Source organism: Vanessa atalanta, chromosome 30, assembly GCF_905147765.1.
Source record: "Vanessa atalanta chromosome 30, ilVanAtal1.2, whole genome shotgun sequence".
NCBI classification, from domain to species: Eukaryota; Metazoa; Arthropoda; class Insecta; order Lepidoptera; family Nymphalidae; genus Vanessa; species Vanessa atalanta.
This window is the reverse complement of record NC_061900.1, coordinates 2,434,415-2,460,336: the sequence shown is the minus strand read 5'-3', so window position 1 is coordinate 2,460,336 and position 25,922 is coordinate 2,434,415. Positions and strand designations below refer to the sequence as shown.

The 25,922-nt window shown below is 37.1% G+C and overlaps 1 protein-coding gene across 4 annotated transcripts in view; it reads right to left on the bottom strand.

The window, feature by feature from the left end:
- Positions 1-1,258: 1,258 nt before the first annotated feature.
- Positions 1,259-25,922, bottom strand: part of LOC125075156 — a 95,050-nt gene continuing 70,386 nt past the window's right edge. For 3 of the 4 annotated variants that reach the window (XM_047686775.1, XM_047686777.1, XM_047686778.1), the window contains exons 3-20: positions 18,686-23,925; positions 17,840-17,969; positions 17,286-17,400; positions 16,793-16,868; positions 15,879-16,022; positions 13,508-13,658; positions 12,059-12,144; positions 11,540-11,698; positions 10,251-10,400; positions 9,204-9,327; positions 8,176-8,284; positions 7,352-7,437; positions 6,481-6,602; positions 5,700-5,771; positions 4,933-5,054; positions 3,933-4,050; positions 3,275-3,302; positions 1,259-2,286 (exon numbers count right to left, since the gene is read on the bottom strand). In XM_047686775.1, the coding sequence (XP_047542731.1) occupies positions 2,255-2,286; positions 3,275-3,302; positions 3,933-4,050; positions 4,933-5,054; positions 5,700-5,771; positions 6,481-6,602; positions 7,352-7,437; positions 8,176-8,284; positions 9,204-9,327; positions 10,251-10,400; positions 11,540-11,698; positions 12,059-12,144; positions 13,508-13,658; positions 15,879-16,022; positions 16,793-16,868; positions 17,286-17,400; positions 17,840-17,969; positions 18,686-23,925 (7,064 nt within the window). In that variant the 3' untranslated portion in view covers positions 1,259-2,254. The remainder of the gene's footprint in view (positions 2,287-3,274; positions 3,303-3,932; positions 4,051-4,932; positions 5,055-5,699; positions 5,772-6,480; positions 6,603-7,351; positions 7,438-8,175; positions 8,285-9,203; positions 9,328-10,250; positions 10,401-11,539; positions 11,699-12,058; positions 12,145-13,507; positions 13,659-15,878; positions 16,023-16,792; positions 16,869-17,285; positions 17,401-17,839; positions 17,970-18,685; positions 23,926-25,922) is intronic. The other variant, XM_047686776.1, reaches the window with a different exon arrangement.

Genomic DNA, 25,922 nt, shown 5'->3' with positions numbered 1-25,922 from the left:
CATGTATAGCCATAGACCATCGCCTATTCCGAATTTTAGTAAAAAGAAGAAAAAAAACTTAAACGTCAAATTTTGACAGTTAACATTTTTAGTCCTTAATTTACGCCTTAATAATGGCTTCTAAGGCATACAGTAATATATTATATAAATTCAAATTATTATGCAATCGGGTGTTGTTGACAAGAAACTATGTCTTGAATTCTTAAAACGAAGTTTGTCACATGAAGTGTAGAGATAAGGAAAAGTAACCCGAAAATAAAAACTAAATATATATTATAAGGATTCCTGATAAATTTCCAGAATGTTCCGTAGCTAGAGGTCATTTATAGAAATTAACATTTATGAGTATATAATTATGATATATAAAAAGAGGTGACGTAGGACACGCATTGGAACGAAGTTGCTTCCTCTATATATAATGTATTAAATAAGACACTTGAATTAAATTACAAAAAGTTTGAGAATAATTCAATGAAAAACCATAAGCTTAAAGAATATTACATAAAAACAATGGAAAGAGACAGAGTTAAAAAGAAAGAGAGGCAAAGCTCACCTGCAGCTTCGTTGCCTCATAAGAAATCATTCCAAAAATATTTTCTAAATAACGCCATTTTCAGTCAAATGTAGTTTTCCCTCTAATTTACTTTAAATTTCCTCTAGCTGCAGTTCCTTTGTAAATTTCATACGATTTGACGCTATACATGAAGATACTTTCCATTACCCCTACCATTGTTTATTACAAAGACTAACTACCATGACACCGTTATGTCAGCAATTATAATTAACTATTGTTATTTAGACTCCATCTCGGCTTCGTATGAACGAACTTCACACAAAGTAACCCCCTCCTCTATAAAGTAATATTTTCCAGGAATCCTTTCTCAGTGAACGTCCTTCCGTATTTATTCTAAATTTCAATTCAATCGGTCCTATCGTTTCGGATATCTCGTCATCAGTCAGAGTTTCGCTTTTTTATAATCTGTAATACATATTCCATATATACACAGATCCGTAATAACATAATAATTAGTATTAGATTCATACTTTACATGAATATATATTATCTGTATATTTATGCATCTGTCATCTCGAGTGACAGCTATCGCAAAAGCGCGGGAAAATTATACAGATAAAATATGGCGCGCGGTGTGTGTATGTGTGCACGGCGAGCTGATAATTAAATATAATATCGATTTAATGGTATTTTTTAAATCGACCTTACATGAGAACATTACACATATAAAAAAAAAATCGAAGTATGAAAAATATATAGTCTAATTAACCTTCATTTTTTTTTTTTTTTAATTAAACCCCTTTATAAATATTGGGTCAATGTTTGAATTCTTTTGACATGACATCTTGTTTTTTTTATTGTGAATAAAAAAAATATGCACAGATACGACATCGATATTACAATTCGAATCGAATCGAGAGTTGATAACAACTACGTACCAATAATTTTTGTTTTAAACAGCTTTTGTTATTTATGTTATTTTAATATTTTAACATTCTATCTTAAATAAATATGAAATACAACAATAGAAATGACCAAAAACGATCTGCACGTTAAAAATAAACCGTTACTAAACGAAATCATAATGATAGTTTTTTTTTAATTGTTAACTGTTTATACCGTTAAATACCATGAGTTAACTTCCTGACATGACGTCATTGTTCGAGATTTTATAGTCTCTGGTGTTCATTGTGGATTCGTAAATGACGTTTTATATGTCGACGAAGTTATTCGAACTTTGGAAGTTAAATTAAAGTTTATATAAGTATTTAAGTGGAAAATATATTAATCTAGAGCAGCTTGTAAATTATTTTCAATAGATATAAAAGTTTTCTTCAAAATTGAATTTCGATTAGCAACGGTTTGTTTTTGAACGTTTTATTTTTTTAAATATGAAATCTAACCGCCATATTTATGATTGTGACAGATCTTGAATTCAATCATCATTGGACGCCATCTTGGATTGTTTGTGTGTTCTTCAGTATACTGACATTAAACTAAAATTGTTTATAAATCATTTTCGACCGGAAAATAAGTCTGGCTCTGTTATCAATTTCAGTATTATTAATATTAATAATATATATATGGTATAATTATTGAATTCATTCAGTATATATTTAATTCGCAATAAATAAGGCGATTATTATTTCATATAACTTTTAATGAAAATATACAATTTTTTTTTATTTATTTTGGTCTTTAAATATATTAAACTAAAAATTTTAATGTTTCCGCAACGAGTCACAAGCTCCCTCGGCTTGTTGACGGGTAATCTGAAAAAAGAAAAATACATATATATAACGGGGCGCGGTTACTTTGGTTGTTGATTTGGATAATTAATGAATCGAGTAGTTGGCAATAATGTTTGATGGCTGATTTACTTTTAAGAGCGGGTCACCCCGAATGGAGTTGTAAGTGTCATGGCAACGCGAGTCGTTATGTTTTGACAGGCGATTCGAATGCGATGGTTGCTTGCAAACCCATTTGCTCTTAATCGAGATAAATTATTGTAATCTTTTGATATTATTGTGATGTACGATTATTGAATCAATTAATACAGTGATTAGACGATATTAAATACGTTTTATTTTGTGAGTATCTCCATTGCACGCCCACATAGTCTTCCAAATGTCGGATCAATCCCTGAACCCAACTGTTCGGCATCCTGCTCCTCCGACATTTTTTTATTATTTTTTTTAGCATTAGCAGCCCGTAAATGTCCCACTGCTGGGATAAAGGCCTCCTCTCCCTTTGAGGAGAAGGTTTGGAGCATATTCCACCACGCTGCTCCAATGCGGGTTGGCGGAATACACATGTGGCAGAATTTCGTTGAAATTAGACACATGCAGGTTTCCTCAAGATGTTTTCCTTCACCGCCGAGCACGAGATGAATTATAAACACAAATTAAGCACATGAAAATTCAGTGGTGCCTGCCTGGGTTTGAACCCGAAATCATCGGTTAAGATGCACGCGTTCTTACCACTGGGCCATCTCGGCTCTCCGACATATATATACAATATCTTAAAGTCGTTGTAATATTATAAATGCAAAAGTAAATCTGTCTGTCTGTCGCTCTATCAAGGCCAAACTACTGAACCGAATTTGATGAAATTTGTTTTGAAGAAAGCTTGTACTCAAGATAGGACATAGGTTACTATATCACGTTAAGCACTTCGACGATCAACTACAAAAGCGCCGAAGACGCTACGAGCGACAAAAAAATTAACTATTATTTTATGATTTATTATATAGATAATCACCTGTATGTTTCGCTACATCGTTGTCTTCCTGTGGAGGAAAAAAACAATTATAAAGCCTTTTCACACGAGACATAATTATTACAAATATACATTTTATTGTGAAGCGTTTTTAGACTACTTTTAATTCAATCAACGAAACGTACAACGTCGCTCTACTGCGGGTCAAATATATAACAGAATTTCTATTTTAGCAGGTCGTCTGACGATGCTTTGGCAAGAAGCTTGATATGAATTGATTCACAGCTTAGAGTTAAGAGTCACATTTTCTATCCTTGAGATTTGTTTTTAATAAACTCCAGAGCATATATGGACTAGACGATACAACAGGTAATGGGATGGGACCATATCAACCCAAGACGCAGAGGGTGCAATGAACCCTGGCGTTCTATAACTGGACCACATCGCGTAGAATTGAACGAAACGCGTAAGCGCCTTGAAGTTCCAGTCGCTTACGACGTTTCGGTCGCGAGAGTACTCTCCTCTACAAGCGGTGTAGCGCTGTATGTTTTAATAGTTTGATTAGACGACATTACGAAGAATTATCGCTGCAGCGAACTTTAGTTCTAACTAACATTTACATGAATACGTCTATCATAGAATGATAATGGCTTTAACCGCTCCCAAAAATGGGATGTTCGATATCTACTAATAGACTTACTAGTATCGTCTTGCTCCTGTGCACAGTTAGTGTCTGTTGGGGGAGGCTGCAGTCCGGGGAGACGCCTATGGTGTCATATATCTCCCGCAGCATCACGAGCATCGTATCCTCGGACTCCCTGGGGGTTGGAATGTATCATAAAGAATTGTTAAGGCACTACATTTTAGTCAAGACGGCAATTTTAACTATGAAAGCATCGCTATTTTGACGAGCTACATCGACTAAGTTTCATTGGAGTTTTCTGCCAGAAAATCCGTTAAAAGCTTTTCTGGTAAAAGTTCATGCGCAGGCTTTAGGTGCTTTTCGAAACTCAGGACTTTCAACTCTGTCAACTGCTAGACCATATGGCTTTTAGGGCTTCAGCCCAGGGCCCCGTGGATTCAAGGGGGCCCCAGCTAAGTCAAGTCAAAGTTAAAAAAATAGACAATCCGAAAGAATCCATAACGAGCCCTGCGAGTCCTGCAATTAATCAAACCCATTCAATTAATTCAAGCCTACGTTCAGATATGTCGTAGGTGGGCCCCTAAGTAGTGTTAGCCCAGGGCCCCCTAAATTTACGGTCCGGCCCTGTCGGACTTTTAGAAATATCTTTATAGGAATAGATAAGAACTTCGTGGTATTAACTCGGTGGTAGGACTTTGTGCAAGCTTGTCTGGGCAAGTACCACCCACTCATAACATATTCTACCGCCAAGCTGAAATTAGTATTGTCGTGTTCTAGTTTGAAGGGCGAAGCCAGTGTAACTTCAGACATGACATCTTAGTTCCCAAGGTTTTTGCGTCTACCAATTTGATTCAGTGGGACATTAACAGGCTGTTAGTGTGGAAAAAAAATAACGTTATTTACAGAACTCAATGTGATCGTATCTAAGTCCAATAAAAGAAAGAGACTTACTGTACATTATTGGCATAACTTAAAATATATAATAAAACACTTTTTTGTGTGTTTGTTTGTTCTTAACTAGACCTTAAACGGAAAATATATATATATTTGCACACACCAGTAGCACACGTGACTCCTCATAGCGAACAAATATTCATTAATCATCTCAAACGGCGCCTCCTGCAGCACGTAGTCCACACGACGACCGTCGTTCAGCTTGCCGAGCATGTCCGCCGTCGCCTGCCGGGAGTGAACGAAATGACCGATGAATGTAATTGAAATCTATACATAGTATAAAACAAAGTCGCTTACCAATGTCTGTTCCTATGTATGCTTCGATCATTAAAATTACACGACGGATTTTGATGCGGTTTTTTTAATAGATAGATTGATTCAAGAGGAAGGTTTATGTGTATAATACATGCACAATATAGTTGAGAAACAATGATTACCTACAAGATACATCAAAATGATGTACTACAGTATTGTACACCTTAAAAAGGCCTTCGACAAAGTTCGCGATGGTATATGTCTATCTCTTAGGGATAACCCACAATAACCATTTTTTATCCTTTACTTTTTACGAGAAATAATGGCTTATTTTCGAAGCGATTTTAAGCAATACAACATCAATCCTTATCCAATTAAGTACCTTAAATACATTGTGCATTTAATATAGATCAATACGGTCCTTTACAGCGTGTGATTTAAGTGAATATTTTCGAAGATATTACAGATTTAAAACGCAGGGACATAGCGGTTTGTATTGTCTAACGACTGAAAAACTGTGAACTACAACGTTCAGACATTCTGTAGTATATTTAGTATCAGCATTGCCAAAGCGAAGCCGGGTCGGGTCGCTAGTGTATATAAAAAACAACTCACGATATTCTCTTGGTTGGTTTCGTCCTTGGATTCGGCGTTCAATTCTTCTTTCTCCATTTCCTCTTCGACGACCTTCAACAAAATCATTCTATAGTTACTTAAAAAAAAAACAAAATCAAAATATAGTGCATTCAAGTAGGCTTATACAAGCACTTTTGAATCGTCATTTAACAAACTATATTAAGTGGAGCTACCGCCGGTTCGGAATGTAGATTCTACCGAGAAGAACCGGTAAGAAACTCAGTAGTTACTCTTTGTCAACATCTACAAATACAGTCATGTTAGTTAAATACAATTATATATGTATGTTATGTTTCCTGTCTGGAAGTCAACAAGCATTAACTCCACGCTTTTTTATCATCAATATACTCTTGTATCGACTGATAAAAGCTGAACCTACGCCTTAACCCGCGCAAAATTTACAAAGCACAAACTTCCAACCGCCGTTTTACCCCCCCTTAGGGATGGAGTTCCGTAAAATCCGTTCTCAGCGGATATCTACTCCCTATAAGGAACCTACCAGTAAAATTTCAAGTTTGTACTTGTTAAATATATTATAAACAGTAAACGGCTGTAAACTTCCCACGACTGGACTAAGGCCTCCTCTCCCTTTGAGGAGGTTAGGATTGCACCACGCTGTTCAAATGCGTTTTGGCTGATTCAAATTTGATAGAATTCCGTTGAAATTATAACCAACAATGCTATGAAAGTAACCAAAGTCTACTTTTCCAGCGTGTGCTGCGGAGCTGAGTCTCCAAGCTGATATATAGATCGATCTCACCTTCTCCAGATGCTGATCCGGGGGCGGCTGCGTCTTCCACATACTGGACCACGTGTTTTTTATAGACTCGATCAATTTCTGTTTAATGTCAGCGCCGACGCGCGCCATCGTGTCCTTGAGCTCTGGAAATATAATAAATTGCCACATTTATAGTTTTTGTAATTAATTCTAAGCTTAAAATTTGAGAGAGAATTATGATATCGGAAGGGGGCGTCGTCAAATGTGCGTCTGTGTGACGTCATCGGGGCGTGACGTTTGTGGGCGGAGTCACGTCATAACGCACCAATCGGTGCGTCGATCGTTTGAGATACGTTTGAATGGAAATGAAAATGGTCACTGCCCATAGATATCGGCGCCGTTAGAAAAATAAATATAAATCAACCAACCTCGGGAACTAAGATGTTATCTCTCCTGTGCCTGAAGTTACACTCACTGACCCTTGGCCTTATTACCAAACAGAAATACTTAGTATTCTTGTTTTCCGGTGGAATATCTGACGAGTAACTGGTACCTACCCAGACGGGCCTGCACGAGGTCGTAACACCAAGTGGGCGTATTTAAATATCTAATAGAAGATTACTATGAAAAAAAAACGTTTTAATTATGAATTGCGGGTTCAAATCCAGACAAGCACTATGGAAAACATCGTGAGGAAACCTGGACATGATTAATTTAAATGAAATGCCGCCACACGTTTAACTAACCTAACTAAACCGCATTGCATGGCGGTATGAGCTCCGAAACATCTCCGAGAGAGGGCCTTTAACCCCCCACCTCAAAGGAAAAAGAGGCCTTAGCCAATGGGGCCTATACACATACAGCCTTTACTTTTGAAAACGACAATAACACAGTTATTATCTTTCGTACGTACCCAAGTGCATACGTTTCCGCCCTTTGTGGTGAGGAATGAGGAACGGCTTCACGTCTCTTAGCTCAGGATTGATCATCGGTTCAATTCTGCAATCAAATGTTATTCACAGCACATTAGATAAACATTTTCCTGGTTGCTCTCCGACAGAGCGACCGGCTTAGCTGATGTTATTATATTCCACAAGTACAGAAACTGCCACGTCGGTCTAGTGGTTAGATATAAGGCTGCAGAACCTGAGATCCTGGAATACGGATTTATATAAAGGTATTGGGTTGTACTAGCGAAAAATTCTCGATAACAAAGTGTTTCTCAGTGTTTTGTCACTGCTCTGTTACTGTGTAAGAATTCACTTTGGATCTCACTCGTGAAATTTCACCTCACCCCATTTTGATACGCGTATCCTATAAACATTATAATCATAAGTCATGCGCCTTAATAACAAGTACAGTTGTAAGTGTGGGGGGAAGGGGTATTCAGGATTCCAAACTAGGTTACCTTGTACTACGGGTCACCTGACTAAAATTTAATAAATTAACTAACTGGAATACTTCTCAGTTACAGTCCAGAGTTTACACGTTAGTGATGCGCTGGACTGTCACTGAGAAGCGGTGGCTAAAACCATCGGTCCTCGTCGAGCCGGATTGCTGTCCAATCGAATTATTAGAGTGAGAGAATAGATATTACACCTCTTTTTCACACATATATACATTCTATAACATATCTTACAGCATTTGCTAGTCTCCGAAGGAAATAGCAGACAGCGATATTTGTATATATGAATATATTTACCTATAAATTATTAATAATAAATTCGAAATCATTACCTGTAGGCGATCGGATCGTAGGGGTGGAATATATTGAAGAAGTTCTTGCAAGTCGGAAAGTGAAAATCTTTCCCGAGAGTTTCGACGCCTCGTATGCAGTTGAACATCGCTGAAATATTAACAAAAAGTATGAATCTATATATACTAGCTGCTGCGCGTGGTTCATATGCGATAAACGTTTCTAGGTCATTCCGGTAGGCCGGAGATCTACGCGCACCTTCTCCCCCCGCCTCAATAGGCGCCACAGGGGCTAGGAGGGTTCTCAGTACCCCGGGAATCCCTCCTAGGAATTGGGCTGACCGTCAGGGAGTCACGGTAGTATGCGAAAGCGATCCCGTGGCGCCCACCGATGAGACGGAGAGGGTACCGCTGGTTTTTTAGTGGGTATTTCGGTGTGCCGCTAACATCTTGGGCACCGGTGAGTCCCACATACCCCCCCACTTCCACCAAAAAAAACAAAAGTTGAAGAATTTGCCTATCTAATACAAAAATACTTTTTCAATTTGAACGGATTGAAACCGAGATGACGGAGTAGTTAGAACGCATGCATCTTATAGAAATATTGCGGGTTCATACCCGGGGCAAGCGCCACTAATTTTCCATTTGCTTATTTGTGGATATTCACTATCATGCTCGGCGGCTAAGAAAAGCATCGTGAGGTCTGAATGTATCTAATTTCAAATGAAACACATGTATATCCAATTCAAGCAGAGTGGTGGACTTAGCACCATGCCTTCTCCTCAAATGGAACAGAGGCCTTAGCCCAGCAATGAGACTTCTTTAGTACTGTAACGATTTTCGTCCCATCAGATTATACGACCGAGCCGAAGGAAAACGGTCACTATCACGCATAGACATTAGTAACCTTGGAAACTAAGATATTACGTCCCTTGTCCCTGTAGCAACGCTCACTGACCCTTTTAATTGGAACAGACTAATTGGGGGATAATGCGTGATGAATAGGTGATAGCTAACCAGACGGACTTGCACAGAGCCCTACCACCAAAAAAATATTGAAGGAACCTCACCGATTGGACTTCCAAGGGCATACATCGCGTCTGGTACGAATTCGAGGCTCGGATACTTGACGCACGGCTGACCGGTGCCGGCCGGGCCCGTCACGTACTGCTCCTGTTCCGACATTGGAACACCCTGAAATGATCATTTAATATTCAGATATGGGTACTGTAAGAGATATTAATCATTCACTAAGTAAGATGACCACCAACTGAGATGTCATGTCCCTTGTGCTTATAGTTACACTGGCTCACTCGCGCCTCGAAACGGAACACAACAATAAGTTTTGCTGTTCGGCGGTAGAATATATGTTGGGTTACGGGGGTGGTACCCAGACGGGGATATAGCCCTACCACCAACAACTGACTGTGGTTGCGTGTGTGAAAGAAACTAAACTCATCCGAAACGGTTGAATCGATATCGATAAAAAAAAATATGTATATTTCAGGGGGTCCCTAGATGATTTATCCTTTACAAAAAAACTATATCCAAATTGAGTGTTGTATCGTTTTAAATACAATGAGACTTTATCTGAGACTACTGACTTGCCCACCTTAACAATTATACAATATATACGATTTTAAATTCATTGACATCTTTTGTAGATTGGTTGAAATATTACGATGATTCTTGAAGTTTACCAAATTATTACGCCGACCAATAAAGATGTACATATATTAGGATACATCGTGGAGTTAATGCTCGTTGACTTCCAGGCAGGAGACATGACATACATATATAATTGTATTTAACTAACATGACTGTATTTTTAGATTTTGAAAAAGAGTAACTACTGAATTTCTTGACGGATCTTCTCGGTAGACTCTACATTCCGAACCGGTGGTAGCTTTAATTTAAATAGTTTGTTAAATGACGATTCAAAAGTGCTTGTAAAAGCCTACTTGAGTAAAGTATATTTTGATTGATTAATTGGTTGGCAAGTGTTTTATGCAGACCCTTATTGTACCCAAGCAGAGCAGGATCTGGTACTAGTTTATTCAGCCATGATTATGGATTCGAACAATACTTGTTAAATAAAATACAAAAACAACACTTACCTTCGGCATCTGATGACACAGCAGGTCATAGAGGATAACGCTGCCCAAGGAATGCCCCCCAAGGGACACCCCACCCTTAAAGTCTGGGTTTCTTGACCTAAAGAGACTGTAAATACGATTCAGCTCGCTGCATACCGTATTTATTATTGTCTGTAATAAAAAAAACAATAAAATTAGTTATTTATTAAGAATTTCCAAGAAAAAGATACGTGCTTAACTTTTGCAACAAAAGGTCTTTAAAGCATTATTAAAATGTTACTTCAATTACAGGAAACACACAGCTTAGATAATTAAGTTAGACTAAGCAGAATATTATTAAAAAAAAAAAACACCGTAACGCGTTACGTAACGAAGCGGTTTACCCTCCCATAAGACGTAATCGCTTCCATTATATGATATAAAACCGTATACGATAGAAAGAGACAGAGTAAAAGAGAAAGAGAGGCAAAGGTCGCTTGGAGAGCGTAACGCATATTCCCTAACATGACGATATCTGCCAGTTCACTTTACTGTAAGCCGCGTTAAACAAATCCTTACTAATAATATGGTACACTATACCCTGTTCAAGTTAGCTTGATCTTTTTGACAGACGGGCTTGTGATAGGAAACAGAAAATATAACATATATAACAGAGACCCCAACCAAAAGGACCCCCGTTCGTAACAATAACTTAACAATGATCTTTAATAAGGATTTTTGTAATCGATATTTGTAGCAGTTACCGCCTGCTAGTCGCGTCCCTACCGTCCGACCGATGTAACACTGTACAAGCGTCTATTATTTTCAGATTTTCTATTTAAATTTTACTTTTTTTTACAAATTAAGAAAATAATATGTTCGTCATTACAAAGTTATGTCGATCGGAAAAATTTACATCCGTCGAAAAGATCAAACTAACTTGTACATCGAAGTGAAATAAAATAGAACATTGAAAACACATGAAAACACAAAATTTAAACAAAAAATCTGATAGCTTTTGAAGCAATATTAACACAAAAATATGTTTTCATGTAACAAAATCGATATAGTTCCACTGGTGACACGGACACTGGTGAGGAACCTTCCAGTCACCACATACTCAGTCGTTGTGTACCAGTTTGAAGGGCTGAGTTTGAGTTTGAGTGTAACTACAGTACGAGGGATTTAACATAGCGCCCAAGGTCGACGGCGCATTGGCGATGTAAGGAACTGTTAATATTACTTACAGTATACAGGGTGACCACTTAACCGATGGATCACATGCCAGTCTGACGATCTATCTGAAATAAAAACAAAAAAACCAAACCTACCTGACAAAAGACGGGGCTCGTGTAAAACAGTACGTCGAGTATCGTGTCGTTCGTGAAGTTTCTCAACCGCGGTATGCTCTCTAGGGTGACGGCCGCTAGACGCCTGTCGACGCCCGTCGTTCCTGAATGCAGACTCGAATGCCAGGATATTGGCAACACCTGTCGAAACGTCAATGTCGGTGATTATCGTACCATTCAAATCAAATCAAAACATACTTCATTCAAGTAGGCTTTTACGAGCACTTTTGAATCGTCATTTAACAAACTACGTTGTCGGTTAGTCTGGTTTATATAAAGTATATCAAAAGTATTTTTGAAGGTCAACGTTCTTTACACCTTCAAAGACTTATATCACTACATATATCACTTCGAATGTTACCGATTTTGGTTAAATCGACCACTGCAACTACAGGCACAAGGGACATGACCAGCTCAAAAGTTGGTGTTTAGCTAGTCACCCTTGACATTGGCAGCCGAAATCGGTCAGGTCAGGAAAATTATTATAAATAATACACTCACCTCAACTCTGCCCACTAATCCACTATCATAAGAATTTTTGTAATGGGACTGTATCAGCTGAAGACTGGTAGCTCTGAAGTCGTCCACTGAAAATAGACAAAATGAAGAATTCAGTAAACTGTTTACATTCAACGTGGAAAACTGATCAGCAGTGGGGTGACCACGTTAATTGCTAAAGATTTCGTGATCAAATACAGGCACCATTTTATCATGGGATTTTTTTTGTTACTTGGGTTGGCGGACGAGCAATGAGTCATGGTCACCACTGCCCAGACACAAATATTTATCATTCCTCATATAGCCAATACTACACCAATCTTGGGAACTAAGATGTTATGTCCCTTGTGTTTGTAGTTAGCCCTCACTCACCCTTCAAACCGGAACGCTACATTAAATATTGCTGTTTGGCGGTGTTTACGAATATACGACGTGTGGCTGGTACAGGGGCTTGCATAGGCTCAACCACCAAGTAAATAAAATATTCCAGAATAAGCAGAGTAATTTCTATGTTAGCGATTGAACGAAGTGACCAAGTAGAGTCAAGCGAGATGGCCCAGTGGTTAGAACGCGTGCATCTTAACCGATGATTTCGGGTTCAAACCCGGGCACGCACCACTGAATTTCATGTACTTAATTTGTGTTTATAATTCAACTCGTGCTCAGCGGTGAAGGAAAACATCGTGAGAAATCTTGCATGTGTCTAATTTCAAAGAAATTCTGCCACATGTGTATTCCACTAACGCGCATTGGAGCAGCGTAGTGGAACATGATCCAAACCTTCTCCTGAACGGGAGAGGAGGTCTTAGTCCAGCAGTGTAATGTAACGAATCAAGTCATCCATTCGTCTGCCTTCCAGTAGTCCTCTACGAATAATTAATAAATATCCTAATAATGGATCTGTGGAGGATAGATGAGCACGATAGCATGAAAAAGATTACCCTTGACGCCACCGAAAAGACGGAGAGAGTACTAGGGCGCACAAAACTACCTGGGTATCGGGAAGTCATCATTATGTAAAATTATATAATAAATAGTTGATACCCTAAAGGGGGAGCCAGGAGACCTTTAGTACAGGGCAACCTAGTTTGGACTCCTGTCTCCCACGCACAATTGTACTTATTATTAAGATGCATTTAAATTGTAATGTCTGTAATGTGTGTAAAAAAATATATAAGTCCCACGAACTCGCACTTAATATGGGGAAAACAATATTTTTTTGCGACGAAATAAAGAAAGGCTTTCTCTATAGGAGCCCTTTTTTGTTTGCCGATTATATCATCAAACTTCTCCACTGCGAGCTTTTCATACACACGTGGTAAAGTATCCTCCGACACATATAAGCTTCTTTCAGTTTATTTAGTTAAGTTCCTCGTCAAGATAAACTTTTGCCAACTCGTCGAATAAAAAAAAAACCCTTAAACATAAATCCTACTTTCCAAATAAACTCACCAACTTCTTCGACTGGTCGAAAGCGCATATCACAAGCTGATCCGACGCCGTGGCAGAGCAGCAGCAGGTGGTCGATACTCGAAGGCTCCGTGTCCTCGATTTCGGATTCGACGAACCCGCGACGAACCACGCGGGGACGCATCATTGATTGCTTTGGATAACAAAAGTGGAGCATGAGAAATAACTTCCATATCACTCTCTCTTCCGTCGTTTCTTAAAATATAAACTATATCGATGATGATGATGAAGACGTCCTCTGGATTCGGGAACTCCGTTCTCAAAAGTAGTGTAGAGAACCATCAATAACTTTGTATTTTGAATGTTAACAGTAACTACTGCGCTTCTAAGTTCTACTCGATAGAAACTACATTGCGAACCGGTGGTAGTTTTACTTTAAACAGTTTGTTAAATGACGATTCAAAAGTTCTTGTAAAAGCCTACTTGAATAAAGTATATTTTGATTGATTGAAACCAAAATTGTAAATTAATGAAGCAACCGAAAAAGTATCTTATCGTAATTCTCGTATCATGACGCACAGCCTTTTTCATGGGGGCGAAAATTTCTAGTCAGGCATTCTAAACCCCTCCTACAATATATCCAAAAATCAGCCTTCAAGATTCAATTGCTTTTCTCGGCCATATTTTTGTATATAATGACCGAACTAATATGAAAGTCAGGGAAAAGAAAATATAATTGTACATTAAAATATGTCCTACGTAATCAATCAGAAGGTTTTTTTATATAAAAATAATCTATTCTACACATATGATAAAATTGGAGTGTCTGTTTGTAATATTAAAATAACACCGTTTTACTAAATGCATATGTACGTATACACGGTACATATATCTAAATAACATTTTTTACAATTTTTGTCTGTCAGTCTGTCTGTCTGTTTGTTCCGGCTAATCTCTGGAACGGCTGGACCGATTTCGAAGGGACTTTCACTGGCAGAAAGCTGATGTAATAAGGAGTAGCATAGGCTACTTTTATTTTAGAATTATATGTAAAATAACAATAAAGTCACGCTTTTTTATTAAATTCAAACACGCACGAAGTCGCGGGCACAGCTAGTGTTACATAAAGTAGGAAGACATACTATTAAATGAGCAACCCAATGGTACATGGTCACATTATACATAAACAGCCTGTAAATTTCCCACTGCTGGGCTAAAGGCCTCCTCTCCCTTTGAGGAGAAGGTTTGGACCATATTCCACCACGCTGCTCCAATGCGGGTTGGTGGATACACATGTGGTAGAATTTCGTTGAAATTAGACACATGCAGGTTTCCTCACGATGTTTTCCTTCACCGCCGAGCACGAGATAATTTAAGCACATTTAAATTCAGTAGGTTTGAACCCGCAATCATCGGTTAAGATGCACGCGTTCTAACCACTATGCCATCTCGGCTCAAGTGGTCACCACTACCTATAGAAATTAGCTCTGTAAGAAATGCGTCACCAACAATGCGAATTTAAATGTCATGGCTGTTGTGCCTGTAGTTACACTGGCTCACTCACCCTTCAAACCGGAATACCACAAGCAATCAGTCTTTATTAACAAATCAATATCAACTAACAATTCTTTTTTTCTGATGCCTGTACTCTCCAGCTCCGTGTACGAGGAAGACTAGGTGATCGATCCTTCTTGGCTGTTCCGCTGGGTTTTTTAACTTGGGTGGGTTACGGTACACACGCTTACCAAGGGTAAATAGCTAGGAAAGGGAATTCAGGTAAATATGGAATAGGTAAAGGATTTTGTGATATGCAAATTAATTACTTATATATATATATATAAGTCTTCTGTACATGTACATAACTGATCTCTAACCGGTTGGACCGAGTGTGATGATTTTTAATGTGCATTTGAGGGGGTTCCTGTTTTATTTAGATGGGATCCTGTAGGTGGCGCTACGATCGGAAGTAATTTTTTTATTTCACCTGGACGAACACAAGACTGAAATCTAGTAGTCAAGTAAATAATATAAAAAACTATTCCATTTTCAATCAAAATTAACGATTCCTTACATCATCAATGCACCAAAGAACTTGAGTCTTTAAGTCCCTTGTTCCTGTAGTTACACTGTAGTTATTCACCATTCAAAGTGGTACACAACAAGATAAATTATTGCTGCTTGGCGTTGGTAACTATAGGCACAAGGACCATAATAACTTAGTTCCCAAGGTTGGTAGCGTATCGAAGATGTCAGGTCATTGTTTATTTCTATGGTGGTGACCTTCAGCTGGAAAATTTGCCCGTCCGCCTATTTAAAAAAAAAGTAACTTCCCAGCCAGTCTTTCACAAAGTCCTATCAAATATAAAGAAATCCATTTCGAATTATAGGAGGTAAATAAATTTTGGTAACTTACTGGTGATGAGCTGAACGCATCGTTGGCGCTGTTCTGCAGGAAGTGGACCATCACAGCCGGTCCGTGCATCACGACCAGCTCGTTGTTTGGCAACACGAGTCGCCTGTGCCATTCACCAGTGGTTATCCCGTGGATGTATTCCTCCTGTTTATGACAAATTCGCAAACCATTATTGGAAACTTTTAGGTATTTTAGTCAGTTTAATCTTCTCTTCAATATATCATGATATCAATCTTGCATTCTTAATTTGTACATATTTCTATCCTACGGCGTTGAAATTTTTCATGTAGTTTCAGTTGCCATGACAAAACATTTTTATGGTAACCATAACCTGATCTACATCCAGGTTTGGCTGCAGACGAAGAAACTAATCAACGGACAACAGTATAGACACGAAATTTTACATATAAAAGCATGTAAAAATTCTTTAGACACGTTATGAGAAATAATGTCATTCATTTAACCTAGGAGCCAATTTTTAATTGGGTAACGTTTTCGTATGTATTTCTAGAACTTCGAGGTAAATTATTGAAATAGTTCGAAATAGACAACGCACCTTATATTTCTATCTTATCAAGGTCAATATAATCTCAAAAGATGAGAGAATAATCGGCCACTTTTATATAGGTAACCGGACGAACAAATGGGCATGCCCATAGACAATGGCAATATAAGAAATATATAACCAATTCTTACATCGCCGAGGACGATATAAGAAGACATGGATGGTGTGTATGAACGATCAGATGACGAATAATACAAGACTGCTGCCGCACCGACTCCGGCAGAACTGCTGTATGTCTTCCTCTGGTTAGTTAAATAACCAATAAATTGTAATCTTTACTAACAATATGTGAGCACAATGCTTATTTTGACCAGGTCATGAATTTACAAAAAAAATAGTCAATTCTCACCTCAAGTTTCTCTGCGATCGTTTCGGCATATGGTACGTATCTGGCGTCCGTTGTACCCTTGTAGAACCAGCTGCATCTGAAATTTTATAGTTGGTATTTATTATTATTATTAATCGCACAGTGTATTAAGCTACGGCGGCTATTCTGTAGTGCAAGAGTGTGAGCGCAAACACTGGTGTTTAAACACATTCTCTATTCCGTCACTCTAATAGTCCGATGGAATGAAAAGAGCTCGATTCCACAGGATCAAAGGCTTTACGTGCTGTCCGAGGCATAGGGGTGCACACACTTTCAACTTCCAGATTCCGGGCTTGTGCTGAGATTTCTTCAATAAAAAACACCCCTCGGAACGACCTAGGTTTTGAACCCAGGACCTCAGAATCTGAAGCCTTATATTTAGCCATTAGATTAACGGGGCAGTCTTTATATTGTTATAACTATACAACAGACTAAAAAATATATTTATGTAAGACATAGGCCATAATAAACATACCTCATAACGTTCGTGGGTTTATCTTCCCAGTAGACGGCTATCTTCAGTCGGCCCATCACATTCACGTCGTACCGGCCACCGTCGGTAGCCACGAGAGTGTTCTCGTTCAAGTCGGCTACAAACGGAATAATATTATTGGCAAACATTGGCATTTTATTGGCATATATTGGCAAAATACGTGGGATTATATTATGTTAGTATATGTAGCAATATTTTTACATTTATTTTAATTTAACTCATATTATTTTCTTAAACGAATATTGGACAAAACGACGAGGGATTGTACCAAAGATATTAATATACAAAAAGTCCCAAAACAAGCACAGGTACACGTTTTATATATATTCAAAGGCACGTGAATATCTAAATTTTAATATCCTTAATCCTGGCATAACTGTTATTGACCAGATTCGGTATCTGAAACAAGGGTTGGAGCTTTAAACTTATATACAAGGCACGACAATATTTGCTATCGCTTGCTTTTATTTTGACTTTTAAAGACAAGGAGTGCCAAATACAGTAGTAATATCATGTTTCTTCCTAAATATACTCACGACTATTGAACGCATTCTCCAAAGCCCTGGAATCTGTGAGTGAGAATCCTTTCCAGAAGGACCTCTCCTCGGAATCTACTTGATAGAACCAGTGGTGCTTGACCGGAGCATGTTCGGATGTAGCTCGATTCTGTGGAATAAATTAGAAAAACCTTGTAAATTCAAAATTGTTAGTAGTTGTAGGTATTTTAGACGTTAATAGACACTGCTTCAATTAGCTTTCAATCTGAAACGCAACGTAACATTAAGCGTTACTGTTTGACAACTTATCCTACCGCTGAATAGCAATACTTACTACTGTACAGAAATTCAAATCATTAATAAAAAAGTATATTATTTAATACAAGATTATATAGATGATAAAAAAGCGTGGAGCTAATACTTGGTGATTTTCGGGCAGGATATATGACATAACTTTGTATTTTAAAGGTTGAAAAAGAGTAACTACTGAGTTTCTTGGCGATTTTTCTCGGTAGAAACTACAATCCGGTGGTGGCTTCACTTAATAGTTTGTAAAAAGGCGATTCAAAAGTGCTTGTAAAAGCCCCCTTGAATAAAGTACATTTTGATTTTGTTGTGTTTCAATATCAAGGGTAGAATGAGTCATTGTAATTGCGAAACAAGCTTAAAGGACATAACTTCTAAGTTGGCTTTTAATTTTAGGTGTCAAATAAAAACATGATATTTTCCTAAAATAATCTACGGAAGCAATTTTCAAGAAACCAATTTATACATATACAAATTACTATTATTACTAGATTTATAGTAACATACAACCACAAAAATAGGATTTTTTGAAGTCAATCTAACTGTAGATTATATTAAAGATAAGACAAATTCAAGTACCTCAGACAACACAACGATTTTGTCATCAGATCCATCTTGATAGGATTGCTCGCAAAAATTAACTGTCGCAGATTTTTTAACAACATTTTCGCTTCTAGTGTTCATAGTTTTCGTATCCTTTTTAGTATCAGAATTAGTCTCCATGGTCTGTTTAACTTTATAACCTGTATTGTCAACAATGTTTGTGCTATCGATCATATTATAACAGTATTTACAATTAACAACAGAATCTTTTGATGATTCACCTATTTTCAATGTTTCGTTATTTTGTGACGTCGTAGCTTCTTTTCTATCAACGTTTATTGGTTCACTTGAATTAATTTCAATTGGATGGTTAAAATTATATTCGACTGTAAAATAATTGACTGTTTTAACTGTATCGTCGTTTGGCTTTAAGTTATTAGGTGATGTTAAGTCGCGAATTAATGCCATATTTGCTAAATGATTTTGTGGAATGTGTGTCGAATTTGTTGTGGATGTGTTTTTAAAGAAATTATTAACATTATTTTGGATTGTATTGCGTGTTTCGTCGTTTGATTTATGTCTGTAATGGTTTTGGGACTCGCTCAATTCAAAAAAAGACTTCGAATGATCTGGTTTAGGTGGCGTCTTAAAATAACTCGATAGTCTACTGAAATCACTGTAGGCCTCCGATTCTTCTGTACTTTCTACGTTTGAAGAGAAGAAGTTTATTGGATCAGGTAAAGGCTCAACTTTTGTTACTTCTGAAGATCTATCTAAAACAGGTTCATGTGATGGTTCAACTTTTGTTTCTTCTGAAGATATATCTACGACAGGTTCAGGTAATGTTTCAACTTTTGTATCTTCTGAAGGTTTATCTACAAGAACATCATCAGCGTTTTCTGGACGAGGTTCAATGGTATTTGAAATTGGTACTATTTCGCTTTTAGTAGGAGAACTATCATCATCTATCAATTTTTCAACCATAGATTCAACTTTTGAATCACAAATGATTTCATCGTCCAAGTTATCTGTTTCTTGGGTAAATATTTGATTCAAATGAATGTTTTTCGAAGTGTCAGGAATGTAAGCGATCTGATTATTAAGACTACATAATAAATCTTGGGATGAAACACCACTGAGTCTTCTTCGATATTCATCTTCAAAGCCTGGAGGTATTCGCATTTGATTAGATGTACCTGTATTAAATGAGCTTATAGTCGTGGGTGATGTTATAGAATTCTTATAATGATTTTCAACTGCATAATTTCCCGTGTCAAAGTAAGAAGCTATAGTTAACGCTGGACTAGTCGATGTAGGTAAATCAAAGGGTTTAATTTCTTTCCGTACTTCTTGCGTATTATCGTTAGAATCAGGAGTACTTTCCATTTTTTTGAATCTTTCAACTCTGTTAGTAAACGTATCGACGTCTTGTGCGGGATCATCTGAACACCTTTTCTGTTCTCTATATTCTATTTTATCGTCATCAGTTTCAGATGGTTCTATAACGAAATCCTCGAATAAAGGAAAGTCTTTTTTTGCGTCTAATTCTATTGAATGAACATCTAAGCCGCTTTCGTCTGATATTGTATCCTCTTCAGGTGGAGCAGAAGGAACACTAATTTGATGAGTTAGTATAGCAGTTTCCTCTTGAGAATTTTTGTATTCAGCTTTTATTTCGTCACAAGCGTTTGTAGGTATATTTTCTAAAAATAAAGATTTGTCTTGAAGAAAGCCAATAGGATTAGAATCTAAAGGAAAATTATAATCATAATCCAAATGAGCCTCTGACGCGTGGGGCTTGTTGGTCGGCCAGGGATAATTTAAAATTGGATTGTTACCACTCATATCATCAAGGAGGTCTGTTGGTGGCGGTATAATCATACTTCCTAAAATATTCTGTGCAATTAGAGATATATCTACTAATGGTTTCGAGTAATCAGATATTTCTACCGATTTAACATCATCGTGTAACACTGGATATAATACAGGGTTTTCTAATTGTATTGGAGCTGTTACATTTTCTATTAACTGCTTTGTAAGGTCATCGACTTTATTTTCTTCTGACACACTAACATCCCTGCAAGATACATAAGTATTTAAATCAGAAACTTGATTTTCTTGCAAATCAGGTTTGATTTCACTACTTCCGACATTTCCAAATAAATTGTAGCTCGGTTGTGGAATTATTCCTGCACCTGAATTTTCAAACAAAGATACATTTTCCAATTTCGTTTCAATATCATTTATGTTAGCATCTTTAACAGATTCAGGTAAGGATATTGAAGATAAAGATGGAAGATTAAATAAAGGTACAGAAGGAATGATGGGAGACTGTTCGAATAATGAAAATGTAGTTGCATTCACATCAACTGATTCTTGCGGAAGTATTATAGAAGACAAATGTTCAGTCGTATCACCCCCAATAATATTGGTTGGTTTAAAATCAGGCACAGTTTTGAATCCTGGTTTTTTTATCGTCATACAATCTTCTGGTATTTTTGTAGTCTCTGTTTGAGTACTCACACCAAATTGGTTATGTATATTTGGAACATTATCTTTAATGCTGCTTATTTCTGGTTCAGATTGATTTAAACCTTTTGCTTGTACATCAACTGATGAACTGTCATCTTTAGTAACTAGTTTTAAATCATCAGGTTTTTTAATTGCGAATGGTAGAACAATTGATGTTTGTTTATCAAAGAAACCTTTGGATGAAGGATCAGTAAATACTTGTGATATTTTAGGTACATCACTAATGAAATCCGATTCGTAGTCTCGAGAATTGTCAATTTTATTTTCTTTTGTTGAATTTTCTAGTGATAATGAATTATCAAAAATAGATTTTAATGAATTATTTGATTGGATAATTTCATCATTTGATGAGCTAGGCAATTCATTCAGTTTTGTTCTTGTTTTGTCATTAGACTGAATATCTAATTGTGGATTGTCAAAAAAACTTTTTGATGTTGAATCCAAAGTTACTTGAAAAGATTTCAAATTTTCTGTATCTATATTTTGTTTGTTGATTTCTAATATTTCTTTGTGTTCTGGTACAATTTGTCCAGTCGTTTGTCGATTGTCAAAAATTGTGGATACGTTGGTCACTTCTGCTGTCTGCGAATTATTGATTAAAGCGACTTGCTCTTTCTTGTGTGATTCAGATTGAAGTGAAGATACATTATCTTTGTTGAACGTCGATTGCATTTCTTCCATAGCTTTAGTTGTTGTCTTATCAATTATTTGATTACTTTCTACATAGCCTTCTTGTGAAAGACCTGTCACTCTTTGGAATTGTTCTGCTTGTAGAGAATGTTGCTGATTATAGTTACCATACCATCCGGCATAGTAATTCGAACTAGTATTAGTCTGCGGTAAATTTTGATTACCATAATTATCGTGTGTTGTATAATACTGATTCGTTTGATCATTTGATTGGGTAGGTCCCATTTGGTATGAATATGGATTCAATGAAGCTTGCTCTTGATTCATGGTAGGTACAAAAACCTCTAGAGTAGCACCATCGCTCTGGGGATAACTGGGGTAGCTTTGAGGCATATTTTGATAGCCATATGGATCAATTTCTTGTTTAGTGTTGCTATCAACTGCATTGTATGCTGGATCAAAGAAAGTGGTTACTGTATTTTGGATCTTATTAATATCTAAAGAGCTAAGTTTAGATTTCAATGATCCAATAATTCCAAATCCCCTAGACTCTTGTGGTTCTTCGTGCTTCTCCGTTGTTTGTCTACTTAAATCAAAAGCTGTATTATAATCTGGTTGTATTTGTTCATTGCGCGTTTGAGGGCCGTAAGCCGGATATGTTTCTATACTAGCTGGTTTACTAATATCAAATGGCGTATGTTTTTGAAAACTATTCATACTATAATCTGGATACATTGTATTTTGAGCGGTTGCTGTACTTTGATCCGGAGTAAATAGAGACCCCTGAAAAGAATTAGCTGCAACGGGGTCAATTATTGGTTTTATATTATTGCTTATATTCCCTACGCCTTCAATAGGTCCAGAATAATACTGTGGTTTCTTCTTCGACATTCTATAGCTTAGATTACCAGATAGCTTCGGTGGTTCCTGAATTGGTTTCTGAAGTTCAGGTTGCAAATTACCGAAGTGTTCAGATGAAATATTTTGAGGGACGGTTGAAATATCTTTATTCTCTTTCTTAAATGAAGTAACAAAATCGGATTGAAGCGGATTATAAAACGTTGGAGGAGCTTTAGTTTCCGGTGACGTGATCTGAGATAAACTAGGTGCTAAAGGATTATATGATATATTAGGTATTTCTGCTGGTGGATTATATAAAGTAGGAGATATAAAAGTATCTATATGTTTTTGATTTAGTGATGTATTTACAGAATCCGCAGAGATATCCAATTCTTTAGAATTATCGGCTTTACATGGGACCTTGGCGTCTGATAATGTTGCGTTTGCTAAATCTGGTATATACATCGCTGGTTGTAATATACTCATAGACGGCAAATTCTGGACGTTTTGATCAATTTCTACTTGATCGCCTCTATTATGGGTTGTATTAATAGTTTCAATTTTGCTAGTTGGATCAAACGTTTGACCATAATTATGCATTGACGAAACAACTCCAAAACTCGACGCAACATTTGCCTCTGGCGGCATAATTGGAACGAAAATATTTTCATGGATCACACTTGGAGGCACTTGAGTTTTCAATATTGGTTGATTTCCCGAAATCCGCCTTGCAACGGACGGTGGTAAGACCGACTTCCCAGCAGATGCTTGACCGTCCCTTCGTGGTAAATTGGAAAACATTGGAGGCGGAGGAATTATAGTCGCTGACGGTTGTGGGATTTGCGGGGTTACGATCGGTTGTAGCGTAGTCGATTCTTGTTCAAACGTTGTTAAAGGTCCACTATCGTGCGGCGATACTAAATCACTACAAGCTTTAGCTGTTTCACTCATATCACTAGCTGAAGGATTCAATACATTAAACGTAGATTTTCTTTCATCAATCCCTTTTTGATTATGTGCATTCTGTCCGTCTGGTATCATTTGCGGGGTTAATACTGAATGTGGTGCACCAAGTCCTATTGATACATCATTATTTTTACTACCAACATCGTGTATATCAGCTATTTGAGCGTTAACATTAGCTTCTACGAAGTACGGTGGAGCACTTTGATTCGTTGGTGGATTGAAATGTACGTGACTGTCACCAGAACTCAAGCCTGGTATTTGTGCATATACTTTCTTCTTCGTCGTTATTCGGTAATTTGACGCTGTACCTGAAACAAAAACGTCATCTTTAATTAAAACAATAGGATAAACAGTTCTTATTGCAACTGCTGGTTCTTTATCTAGTCGATCGTGTATAGTGGCTGCTTATTTATGTGACTCTTTATTATTTTCTTTTATACAGAGATATATCGAATCGGAGGAATGAGGACCGTGTTGTGAGAAAGGTTTTGAGAATGGATGTCAAAGTCAAGCTAAAGTAGCAAGAACCCAGTAACTTTTTATTGATCCAAACCTGGATCTGAACCAAGGAATCTGCAGTCATATAAACTAGCCACTAGACCAACGAGAGTCGCGTAGGTACCATCCACTCATCAGATACCGACAAACAGCAATACTTAGCATTTTTGTGTCAGTTTGAAGAGTGTTTGAAACAGTGTAACTACAGGCACAGACATTACCGTGTGGAAAGCGGCCTCTATCGAGAAGAAATGGCAAGAAACTCGCATAGTTCTTTTCAAATATTATTCTCAATCAGTCAGGTACATTATCGATGTAAACGTTGGTTAATATTTCTAACAGGGCCCGTATTTATCATCAGATCACTCGTTCAGACCATCAGATGACTCGTTCGCCAGTCTATCTATTCAGTCTAAAGTCAAAATTATAAAACAACGTCCAAAGATTGAACAACTGTTTATAAGTAGTGTGTAACAAGATCTTACGGTTTTCATGGGTACGCCACTCCGAGGTCCCGGGTTCGATTCCCGGCCGAGTCGATGTAGAAAAAGATCATTAGTTTTCTATGTTGCCCTGAGTCTGGGTGTTTGTGGTACCGTCGTTACTTATAATTTTCCATAACACAAGTGCTTTAGCTACTCACATTGGGATCAGAGTTATGTATGTGACGTTGTCCAATACTTATATCATTATTTATTATCCCACCAGAAAAACAAGACACATTGATCGTGAAACGGATCTCAAAAATCTAACGGTAACATCAAATTCCCCATCAAGAAAACCCACAAAAAACGCCACATATCATAATGAAATGACTCACAGAGGAAAAAGATAATATTGAAATCGTATTATAAAAAATAAAAAATAATAACGACTCTTGACCTTATGAATAAAAAGTCCTAATCACCTCGTACATAATTAATAATAAGAGGATCATTATGTCTGTACATCACTACAAAGTATAAAACAAAGTCGCTTCCCGCTGTCTGTCTGTCCCTTGGACCTTTTAAACTACTCAACGGATTTTAATGCGGTTTTTTTTAATAGATGAAGTGATTCAAGAGGAAGGTTTATATATATAATACACAATATAGTAGAGAAACACTGATAATTTAAGAGGTTTCTAATGTGATGTCATTAATAAATACATTTTTTTGGGCCTACATTGCAAATACTGACTGAACCCTACGAGCTAGATCAAAGTAATGTTCTACAGCTTACTACGCCTTAAAAGGGTTTTCAGAAATTCTGCGTTGGTATACGTCTATCTCTTAGGGATAACCCAAAATAACCATTTTTTAACCTTTACTTTTTACGAGAAATAAATAATAAATATTAATCCTTATCTAGTTAAGTGCCTTAAATACATTCTGCATTTAATATAGATCAATATGTCTCTGAGCTGACTGAAAAAGCAATGAAGGTTGTATATCAAGGTATTCTGTAGTATATTAAGAATCAGTAATGCACGCTTGCGAAGCAGGGGCAGAACTAATTACCGTCTAATATCAATAAAATTATAGCAACAACAATTCGTAAGAGACTAGTGTCCATCCGGACTTCAGCTTGGGAGGATGTGGAGTCTTGGACTCCAATTCTGCTAACAATATAATCCGAACCGAATCTTTCACTCTTATTTTTGATTTTATTTGTCAAATCGATACGGTGAATTTCGTCTGTAAAACACGGGATCGAGTGTCGAGTTCACGCAAAACAAATAAAACAAATAGTAGGGAGGGAAAGTGACAATGGTAGTGTTGACCAGTGTTTACGCAGCAAACGTACGAGAAAGGAGGTAGTCCGATAT